Raw genomic sequence first — 12,241 nt, forward strand, 5'->3', positions numbered from 1 at the left:
AGCAGTGTTCAAATGGTTGGCTTACTTCACGCGTAACTTGTGCAGGACTCCAAAAAATACTAAGATTTCCTCAAAACTTGTAGCTTGGCAATGTAAGATTCCATAAGAGTGATTGGTTAGCTCTCATTTGTAAACTGGACAGTCTTTCTTATAGTGTGGTCAGGAAAAAATATTTTCCAACATTTAAAAATCTGAGTAAAATTTTTGGCAGGAAGTTTTACTCGCTGGAGTTTTGTAAAAATATTTTGTTTTGGTATTTTTTTTTTAGCAGAAACCCATTTATCCACTTGCCATTTAGTAATTCCATCCTTTCCGATGTTCTGCAGTCCAGATTGCACTGGTCTTTTTATACGAACAGCAGTTCCTATTGGTGAAGAAAAACAAATGCCGCTGTGTAATTATTTTCTTGTTCATCCTTACTGTTCTTTCTTATAGTGTGGTCAGGAAAAAATATTTTCCAACATTTAAAAATCTGAGTAAAATTTTTGGCAGGAAGTTTTACTCGCTGGAGTTTTGTAAAAATATTTTGTTTTGGTATTTTTTTTTTAGCAGAAACCCATTTATCCACTTGCCATTTAGTAATTCCATCCTTTCCGATGTTCTGCAGTCCAGATTGCACTGGTCTTTTTATACGAACAGCAGTTCCTATTGGTGAAGAAAAACAAATGCCGCTGTGTAATTATTTTCTTGTTCATCCTTACTGTTTGATTGTTCTCTATCTGAGTTATGACTTGAATATTTAGATAAAGAATCAGTTTCACCATCAGTTTCATTTTCAAGCAGTGCAGCATTTTCTGATTCCATAATCAGGTTTTCTTGCCACAATAACTTTGATTCACTTCACTGATGTAAGTAGTTATAAAAAGTACAAATAATGAATCAACACTAAATAAATTATAAAAAATAATTAATTAAAGGAAAACATCTGAAAAAATACAAACACAATCAGTCAACCGTGTTGAACAACTCAACAGTAGGAGTGACATGATTGGTCAACTGTGTAGGTTGCTTCTAACTACACTGAGATGGGGCACCTTTGTTTCGCCTAACATTGATGCCTGCCAATGTATTGTCATGCAAATATGAAGGTAAAATAGTCATTTAGTCATAGCTGGGGTTTGGGGCCTGTCAAACGCAAAATAAAAAATTTTTTTCAGATTAACTTTTTTCGTTAGGGTAAATTTAACAGGTTGACCGATCGTGGGTTAAAGAAAATCCTGGATCTGCCCCTGAAGACAAAAACAATGGATCCTGTCAAAAACAGTATTAACCTCCTAGTTCTTGACTATTAACAAACTATTGTTTAAAGTTAAATTCGTATACATAAAGTGAGAACATATTGTAGTTGAGAGACTTACCTATCCCTTCATCTTACCTGTTTTTCTCTAAAAATCAAAGACAAAACATTTTTTAAAAATATTATAAAGAATAAGTTTTTGAAATCAGATTTTATTAATTGGACTGCAAACAAAAATAGATGTTTGGATAATAAAGTAATCTGTTGCAAATTCATTACAATTATCTCAAAATTTGTTTTTCAGTTCCTGTGTAGCCTGTAATTTTATCATATATTTATGAATAAATATGTTTTAAAATCTAAATTAATATTTTTTTCAAATGTGTTATAATCTTTTGATAATTTACAGCATACAAAAAAGTAATGATGTATTTATTTCATTGATTTAAATAATACAGAAACCAAAACTGATAAAAAAGTTTAATAAAGATTTTCGTTTATTCTGCTAAAAACAGTTTTTAATTATACAGGTTTTTAATTCTAAAGAAAACAAACTGTAAGAAAAAATTGAAAAACTTCCAGTTTTACCTGTTTCATTATATTCAGATATTTTTATACCTAATTAAAAATATATAGGTAAATTTAGAAAAAGATTTCTTGTATTAAATGATATACGCACTATTTCACCAACCTTAATAAAGAATGAATAGTAGAAGCTCAGCCTTTAATACAGAAGGTTCTGGGTTTAAATCCTGGTCAGGTTAACAGTTTTCACATTCTATACACGTCATCTCTCATCAATGGTAACTGTAATTTGGACTGGAACCAGAAGTTATTAATAAATAGAAAAATTTCAGAACTAATCAAACTTGTGTATATTACTTAAAGCAAATTTAACGTGATAGTAATATGAATTGAACTACAAGATATGTGAACTAAGAATTTTCTATAATGTTGACAGCCAAAAATTAAATCTATGGCTATGAAATTTGCTGACTTTTTTAAATAGTTAGATCCCGCAAAAATACTTCCATTAAAAATTAAGGTAAGATATGACTTACTTCAGTATTCTGTACTTTGAAGTTTTTTTAATAGAATTTAGATATGATTTAACAATGCAGAGGATTAATATGAATCTTAGAAAGATTAATTTCAATAAAATAGTTTTATATATAAATGTGTATATTAATTTAAATTTAATAGATCAACCCAAGTACAGAAAAATTGAAATAGGATGAATTTACCTTATTCCATTACATAAGCAGAAGCGCTTTCGCAAACTTAATTCACATCATTAGCTACATTATATTTATTTATGTATTTCAAAAACCATCAAAAACTCGTTATACATAATATCATATCACTTATTCATTTATATTTTATGTTAAAATTTTTTTTTTTTAATTTACTGTTCCGTTCCACGTTGAGCCATCCGGTGCTGTGATCTAGTGGGTACTAACGCTCACCAGCGAGTTAAGCTCATACAACTATTCTACGTCAGAATCCTGTGCAGTGCACTTGTGTTTTCATTTCAGTCCAAGGGGACTCATAGTTCCTTGATAATGTTCAAGTTCAAGTTCGCTATTCAAATATAACGATTCAAGAAGAACATAGAATTGCTTCATTTCATCATCTACCATCTCATCAAAAATATAGTCCACACCAGCTGTACATTCTACCTACCATTTACTTTATCATACTTTAAAAGCTTATACAAAAATTTAAAAAACTTTAAATTAAAAATTTTTAATTATAATCAAAATAAGATATAAAATGTAAAATTGTTTAAAAATTATAAAGATTAATTAATTTTACATCTTATTTTGATTATAATTTAAATAAAAGTTTTTTAATTTTTGTATAATCTTTTAAAGTATGATAAACTAAATTTAAATTTAATTTAAAAGTTTTTAATAAAATTTAGTTACTTTAAAAAATTTTAACATAAAGTGTAAATGAATGAGTTGATATGATATTTGTGTTGTGAGTTTGTGATTTTTTTTTTAAATATTTAGATAAATATAATGCAGCTGATGATGCGGATTAAGTTCACTAAAGCACTTCTGCTTATGTAATGAAATAAGGTAAGTCATCCTATTTCAATTATTCTGTACTTGGGTTGACATATTAAATATAAATTAATTTGTATTGGTCCAGTTGAGTATGGTTATTAAAGGAACTGATTTAAAAAAAAAAAAATATATATATATATATTGTTATCACAAATTTGCCTAATTTAATATGCAGACAAACAACGTTCAGCAACTCAGATGTGAACTGACACACAGTATATGGATGCACTGATACCAGCATCACTACTGCCACGCAGATGACTGCGCAGTTCTCCCACCTTAGCGGCGCTGCAGTCCTGCCATTCTCAGGCTCCAATAAAAGAGCATGCTTAAGAGTGAATTTTCAATTCATCATCAACCACCACCTGGAGAAGACCAAGAAGAAAATATGGAAAAAGACAGAAGAAGTTTCCTGGCTGGCTCAACGAGGGACCTCCTGGCGGATGCCAACATCCCCACCAGAGCAGCAGGCCTGGCCGACCTCCCAAGAGAGCCACTGGATGCAGACACTACTTTCCTGCTCCAGCTTGCTGGACTTCAAACGCCCTGTCCAGCAGACTTGGCAGCAGTAACCAGCATGGGATTGCTCAGAGACAACCGCCTCAGCCACACCGGCAAAGGACGGCCGATACTGACCCAATACTGCAGGGCTCTGGGGGCCACCACTGCCATGCTGTAGTGGGGACCCAACTGCTGCTGAGGGAAAGCCCAGTCTGACTTCAATGGATGAGCTACAACTCCCCGACATCGCCAAAGACCAGCTTCTGGACCCAACAGCTCTTCTCAGAGCTAACACAAAAAACAGCCTTTTCAGGGCCACCAAAGGTTATGAATTACGAGTCGTCAAAGCTATTCGACGACAACAGCCCTTCTCAGAGCTACTATAAGTTTAGTGAGTGCCATTTGGTGACAATATATACAAAAATAATTTGTGTGTATATATATATATATATATGTACACACACACACATAAATAATCCAAACAGTATTTTGAAAAGAAAAAATCTTTAATATCTTACTTAAATCAAACTTCTCAAATTTAATTGTTTGTGTGTGCTCTTTTGTCTTTGATTTTCTCATTTCCTCTTTGGCATTGATTCCACTAAGGTAGAAGAATGATTTTTGATTTCTTCATTTTAAAACCAAACCTGAATCACTGAACTAATATGGTCAGTTTTTGTGCTAAAATTCATTTTCCCAAGTCTTCTTTTTAGTATGGCCCATGTTTATGCCCATGCGCAAAGTTGCGTTATTTCCTATGAATTCAAAGTTAGGGTTGGGTCTTCCTGTTGCTTCAGGCTTGGTAAATTTATTGCTCTCGTTCGTATGGGCTTGTCATTTGTATACTTCTATAATAGGCTTGTTTTGGTTTTTGTTTTCGTATTCGACATTTCTGGCGCCCCCCCAGACTGTCTGTTTCTGTCATCTTTAGTGACCGAGTGTTTCATTTCTCGCTTTATTTATTGTTGCCTTCACACACCCTTTTTTCTTTTTTTCCCATACTAATACATGCACACATCTCTTGTTTTTTACACACACTCTCCTGTCCACTGCCTAGGCTTGGTTTCCCCCTCTTTTCATTCACGCCTTTTTTTCGGCAGAGTAGATCAGACATTCACCATGTGCAGTCGACTGTGACTTTCTCTCTCAAACTTTGTGATAATTACTTTCATCGTGTTCATACTTATAAACGTCGTGGTCATTCTCTCTTGCTCTTCTCGTCAGCTTTAGTGAATTTTCACAGATTTCTATGTTTCATCTAGCCTGGTCTCTTTGATAAGTTAATTGTCATATTCAGTATATTACATCTCTGATGAAAGTGGTTCAATTACTACAAACCAGCCAATTCCATCGACTCCGAATCTTCTCCAGCTACTTACTACAATTTCATCGATGCAGAATTTCTCCAAACTCATTGCTACAAAGCTGAGACGCCACGTCTCACCTCTCAACCTCTAAACCACATTTTACCTCTATATTCCTGATACACCATTGCAGACTACGCCTAGGATTACTGTATGTATGCATATGTACTTGCACTCACGAGTTCATCCTCTGTTAATATTCATGTGTGATATAGGCAAGTTCAAGTTGTTCATTATTATTTATATTAAACGGTTATGTTATCATTTTTTCATGTGTAGCACATTCTATGTGTTATTAAATGCCAATGCCAATGTTCTTATCAAATCTACTTGTAATTTAAACTACTTCAGAATTATAAAACATATGTGCGATATATTTCATGCATTATTATTGATAACTATTATTATATTTCGGGTTGTTCATCAAAAGTTTGTGTTCAAACATCAGTTACTCAGAGTAAATTACCTTTACTTGAAATGTTTATTGCAATTAACTCTATCATTTAATCTAATGTAATTTTTTGTTAATCGCCGAGATTAATTCTTATTTATTCATGAACTGAATTCATATTTACTTCTTATATTAATCTAAAATTACTCCTGATGTGAATTTATGCTTTTTGACTTTGTAATTTCATCATGTTTTCAAGAAAACTTATTTTCTAATGAACTCTATTTATATGTTTACTATTTCAATTTGATTATTGTAATTAACTCTTTTTGTACTAGAATATTATTGTGGCCTTTTTTCTACACTAAACTAGAATTACATGTTTTAATTATTTAATGCTAAGTTTGATGTTCATAAATTAGAAAAGGCCAGTGCCAATAATAAGATTTACTGTAGTTTATTTTTCTAAGTTAATGACATTTGTTCATTGCTAATTTTTCAATATTACAGCATATGTCAGTAATGCAATAGTTTTCCAGTCATACTATGTTTATTGATGTTATGTTTTTCTAAGTATATAATTGTAAATAAGGTGTTTTATGTTCTCTTGTTTTCAGGCTTTGTTAAATTGTAGATTTTCAAAATGTGTATTTGAAAAATGCATATTCATGTATTTTCTCATTTAATATCATTATTCATTTGTTGATTCAGCTTTCTTATATAGAATTAAGTTATGTTTATTTCATAATTTCTTTTAATTTTTTAAGGTTATGATTTAACATAAGTTCAGTTGTTTTCTTTCTAATTAAAGTCCAATTTCTTTTGGTAAATGCGAGCTGTGTGTTCTTTTATTTTTGTTAACTTTACCCAACAGCCCATAAATTTTCAATGCGATTCAGGTTGGGGGAGTTCTCTGGCCACAAGAACACTGAAATTTTTTTGGTTTTTGAAGAACTCTTTTGCTTTCTTTGACATGCGACATGGTGCAAGGTCCTGTTGGAAAATGAGTTCTTGGTTCTTTTGCATAAGTGGGACTGTTTTTCTTTGGCATACTCATATCTTAATGCATTGGTCCAATTTCATCATTCCATCCACTGACATAAATGCTCCTGGCCCTTCTTCTGTCCCCAAAAAGATGTTTTTGGGAGCTTGTTGCAGGTGTGCTGACTTATGAATGTAGGTTACTCTTTCCCCTTGGACAAAGAAAAGAGTCTCGTCTGAAAAAATACTTTTTTCCACATCTCAATAGTCCAATCTTTATGTTCCTTTGCCCATTGAAGTCTTTTTGTCTTCATAATCTGTGTCAGTAACTACTTTTCAGGTTTCCAAGCAATCCTTCCCACCGCCAACAATCTTCAATGAGCTGAGCTGTCTTATCAGAAACATCAGTTCCACTGGCTCTCTCAAGTCTCTAATAAGGTTTACAGCTGACAATCATGGATTAATTTTGCTTTTTCTTATTAGTAATTGATCCTGTATGGGTATGGTTTTCTTTTTCCATCCACATTTTCCTTTTCTCTTTGGAGTGATGAAACTTATTTCCTTAAACCTTTTCATGATTTCGTTTACAGTACCTCTCTCCCCCTTTTTTCCTGTTTAGCCTCCGGTAACTACCATTTAGATAATTCTTCAGAGGATGATATATATGAGTGTAGTAAATGAAGTGTAGTCTTGTACATTCTCAGTTCGACCATTCCTGAGATATGTGGTTAATTGAAACCCAACCACCAAAGAACACCGGTATCCATGATCTAGTATTCAAATCCGTAAAAATAACTGGCTTTACTAGGACTTCAACACTGTAACTCTCGACTTTCCAAATCAGCTGATTTAGGAACACGCGTTAACCACTAGACCAACCCGATGGGTTACCGTTTACAGTACCTAAACCCATACTACATTCACTGGCAATCTGTCTTCAAGTCATTTGTGTATGTTAGGGCAGAGCAACAATTTTTGACTGCTGTTGTGGGGGTTATATTCATTGTATTGACTAGAAATGAATAACAAACTTATAAAAGAAACTCACGAGGTCACCAAAAATTAATTGACAATTTTAAAAGCACAAAAACCAGTAATTCTGTTTGTATATTAACTAACAACATAACCTGAAACACCAAACAGTCTGCCACAGAATGAAAATTCCCTTCAACAGAACAAAAGTTCCCTTTGTTCGAATTAATTTGTTCACTACTGTATATTATTAACTTTTTGAAAATGCATTAAGATATTAACCACTGTGTTAATAAAATTAAATTGTAAATGAAATTTAAACTACCAAAACACAGTAAATAGATAAGTAATACAGTAACATTAACTTATCTTTTTACTGTGTTTTAGTGATTTAAATTTAATTTAATATTAAATATTGATTATTATATAGATAAGATATATATGGGGTGGGCAGGAAGACTCTTTATGTTGGTTATGAAATTATCAGGATACTTACCTTCTATGGATCTAAAACATCTGTGTGGGTATCACTGTATTCAAAGCATAGTTGTAAACACCTCCATGTCTGGTTGTTCATCTGCAACAACATGTCAGAGGTGATCATTTCAAATGGTGATCAAACAGCATCTTTGAGCTGCTCATTGTTGACGTATTTACATTTTCGGATCTCTTCTTTTACAAAACCCGAGGTCAGGGCTTGTTGCTGGCCAAGGGAATTGAGTGGGTAACTCTTCTGATCCAGCGATTCAGAAAAATTTCATTGAAGTGACTGCAGACATTCAAAGCAAAATCTGCTCAAGCCCTGTCACTAGCATAGTTGTTGAGTGCAGTGAACCATCACTTTGGGATAGACATGACCAACTTTCAGCATCTTACTTTGCCTGTCTTAAAGGGCAACCGAATCACCCGACTTTCACTGTAGTTCTTGTGAATCCTAATTTACAAAGATATGAAAACCATCCACGTTTCACTGCACCTATGGGTGTGTGTACCTAGCGGTTACTACAGCTTTTAAACGTAGACATACCTCCTATTTTTCCAACATATCCCTGCTTATATCCTCCATGGAGAATCAACCATATAAATTTTATTTTTGATCTTACCACAAGAAACAATCAAGACCACCTCTCGTCTTTCAGCAAAGTTTACACCATATTCTCCAAAAGAAACCCAGACGCAATAGTAGACACAGACAGATCGAAACAGAATGACAGCTTTGAATGCACATTTATTCTTAATAGCAGAATCTATATGTTTGGTCTACCTAATATTAGAAGTCATATTTACTGCAGAACTGTACGCCATCAATTTTTTTTTTAATATTGTTAACCCAAAATATGTCTTATCCTTATTTGTAGCAACTCGTGTAGTGCACTCCAAGCTTTAGAAGATTTTTATGCTAGACAGATTTTGTTCACCAAAATCGATAACACAGTCGCTGAGTTGAACCATCATAACACACAAGTGAGTTTCTGCTGGATCCCTAGCCACATAAGAATTGTGAGCAATGAACGCGCAGATTCTGCTGCTAAAGATGTATGTAGGCAACCTTCTTTCACCAATCGTGTTACTACATGCGATTTTATCAATTGTGTAAAACATGCTCTTCAAGCAAAGGTGACTGGACTGCCTAAGTGGATAATAAACATTGATACATTAGAAACACTGTGTTGCATGGGATTTGTCTTTCAGAAAACTCCATCGAAAGGAAGTAGTCCTTTGTAAATTGCGGTTAGGCCATACCAGAGTCACACATGGATATCTAATGTCAAAAGTAAATGCACCAATATGCATATGATGCAACTGCCGTTTGACTGTGCACCACACCCTTGTGGATTGCATTTGATATGCGGATTTGCATCGTAAATTTAAATTGCCCAGGAATATTCATCAAATCCTGGGCAATGATAAAGAAGTTTTGAACCAGATGTTTTTATTTCTTAGAACTATTAGTATTTTACATATTATGTGTTTTTCTACTGTTATATGTTTCATTTTAAGTTTTTATTTTCTTCTATTATCCAAGAAGGAGCCTTTTACACTCCTCTTGGCGTTCTTTAAATTTACTTTAGTTTTATATATATAGTTTTTATTTATTTTTAAGTTTTTTATCTATGATAGTAGTTATATTTAATATTTTTAGTGATATTTTATCTGTGTTTTTGGTTAAGTTTTAACTTTTTAATATTTTAGTTTATAACCTAGGTTTAGTTTTTAAATTAATTTTTTAATCTCATTATCCGAGTTGGGGCCCTTTACACCCTTCTTGGACTTATTAAATTCTTTTTTTTTTTAGTTTTACACTTATTTTTAGTTTTTTTTTTTAAAGAAATTTTAGCTTTGATATTATTTGTACGTTTTTGTTTAATTTTTTTAGTTTTTAAGGTAGTTCTAGTTTATTTTTACGTATTTTTTTTTCTTCTATAAAAATTTTATTTTGGGCAATGATAATACCAAAGTGTTTTTCGCCTACAAAAAAAAAAGAAAAAAGAGCAAAATCTGCTGGAGCACCAACTTGCTGAAGCATACTGATGTCAGCAATCCTTTTTGCTATAAATTCTGGAAGCAACCACTCCTCGATCATTCTTAGATAACTGTGTCAGTTAATTGTGCCATCAAAAAGTAAGTATCAAGGAGATGTTCAGCTTTCATTCCACCCCAAATCATAACATGAGGTAGATGTTCAATTTCCTCCTAAAAGGAGGAAACTGTCTTTTGCCCAGAAAATAATTTCAGTTGCAAGAGCTTTAATAAATCGAACACTCATTTGAGAACATAATGTTCTTTTTATCATTTGTTCAGAAAGAGTTTAAGCAATCACTGACACGTGTAAACATGTTGATCAAAGTCATTGTCACACAACTCATTAACTGTGGTTGAACGAAAACATTTAACTTTCAAGTTTTTTCGCAAATGGTCTTGCATTATCGACCTTGGAATGACTAATTCTGCAGAACATTTGGGTGTTTATTTCATCAGTGATTGTTTAGTTGATGCCTCCACAGCAGCACATGTCTCTGCTCGAGTGCTCAGCCACCCACGCATGGTGCATCAAAAACACTTCTTGTTGCAAAAGCCTTTTTCTTCCACATCAGTAACGTTTGCTATGATGGTCACCATGATTTCCCAAAATGCACAAAGAAGTCATTCATAATGTTCTCCAATGTTTTACCAGTGTGTGGACATTCATGGACTCACACACAAGCTACAAACATTCTTTGACAGCGAATGCACCTGTATTTGCCATCTTTCCACATTTGATGACTTAGGTCATCCCACAATGAATAAACACACTGGATGGTTCCCACTATGGCTTAACCTTCCCACCTTTTTCAGCAGCAGTAGAGCCCAATTAAGCAGGATTTATTACAATGTAAAGAGACTTCTTGTTCACCTCTTAGATATAGATTTTTAAAAACAAGGTTACTTACCATGAACTTCAATTACTCAAGCTCTTTCATTCTTTTCTGTATGTGTCTGTACTTGTTACCACTTTTGTCATAGTGAATGAAGACATGTCTGAATCTTTAATATTATCATTAATCAAATTCTAAATTGTACTTCTCTTAAAACTAATATTAACAGAAATTTCTTTCATCTAAGCATCATACAACAATGAAAGAAAATTTTTGTTAACTACTATTTATAACAAGTAGAAAATTTTTGTGTTTCCTTATATAATGATTTTATTTAATAGATTTTTACAATAAATGTTATAGGTATAATTTATCTTTGTTTACAGAACAGGCATGTACCTAATGTTTGTCCTATTTCTTGGATCAACTTGCACACGACAAGCTTTAAGAACTGATTTTATGATTGCTGCAAAGGTTTCTGCCATACGTTAGTTACAGTTTTTTTATTTTATTAATTTTTTTTTAGTTTACATACATTAGTAGTTTTTTATAGTTCATCATTAGATGTTACAGTCATTGCAATGCAATGAAGTGCTGTTTTATTATACATTGAGAACCAGTATCATTGCATACAGTATAGTGTGATTGATGTGGTGTCAATTACCACATGATGTTTTATAAATTTATTGGTAGTTTTTTGGTTCATAAGTTAATAAGAAACAACTTATTCCTCACTTTTCCTAGTAAACGTAGCATGGGATGTTACACACTTGGGAATGCCTGTGCAATTTTTTCAACTATCTTTACACCCATGTTAGGTTGCCTACAACCTGTTATTTAGTTGTTACTGTGTAAAAATGATAGTATCTTTAAAAACAGAACTCTTATTAGTCATTGTGGAGGAATGAATTATTACTATTTATCAACTTTTATACAATATTCTCTTTTTAAATCAAGTGTTCTGCATATTTTCTTTTCTTTGTTTAGTTTACTACCTAGGAATTTAAAGAACTATTGTAACATTATATATATATATATATTTTTTTTTTTAATGTTGCTCTACTGAAAGAGAGATGTAGCTGGGTTAGCTGAAAGAATGTCACATAAGACATAGTATTTATCTTTCCATAGTTGAATATAGATATTTTTACTATAGATGTGTCACCATCTTAGTAAAGTATTACATGATGTACATTGCAGTTTGTTACACGACGTCTGTAAATAAAGTAATGAGACTGGTTCAAAAAAACCTTTTATTTACAATCCAATTATACATGGACTCTTATCACCTTCGAAATAGTTCCCTTGGGAAGCCACGCAATGCTTCAAATGGTTTTCCCACTCTTGATAGCAGTATTGGAACTCAG

At 32.6% G+C, this 12,241-nt stretch overlaps 1 protein-coding gene across 4 annotated transcripts in view; it reads left to right on the top strand.

Moving 5' to 3' along the window:
• Positions 1–12,241, top strand: part of LOC142322166 (solute carrier family 12 member 8) — a 79,829-nt gene that overhangs the window by 21,955 nt on the left and 45,633 nt on the right. For all 4 annotated transcript variants that reach the window (XM_075360931.1, XM_075360932.1, XM_075360929.1 and 1 more), the window contains exon 7: positions 11,261–11,361. In XM_075360931.1, coding sequence (XP_075217046.1) covers positions 11,261–11,361 — 101 coding nt within the window. The remainder of the gene's footprint in view (positions 1–11,260; positions 11,362–12,241) is intronic.

Source organism: Lycorma delicatula, chromosome 3, assembly GCF_047948215.1.
Source record: "Lycorma delicatula isolate Av1 chromosome 3, ASM4794821v1, whole genome shotgun sequence".
In the NCBI taxonomy this organism is placed as follows: domain Eukaryota; kingdom Metazoa; phylum Arthropoda; class Insecta; order Hemiptera; family Fulgoridae; genus Lycorma; species Lycorma delicatula.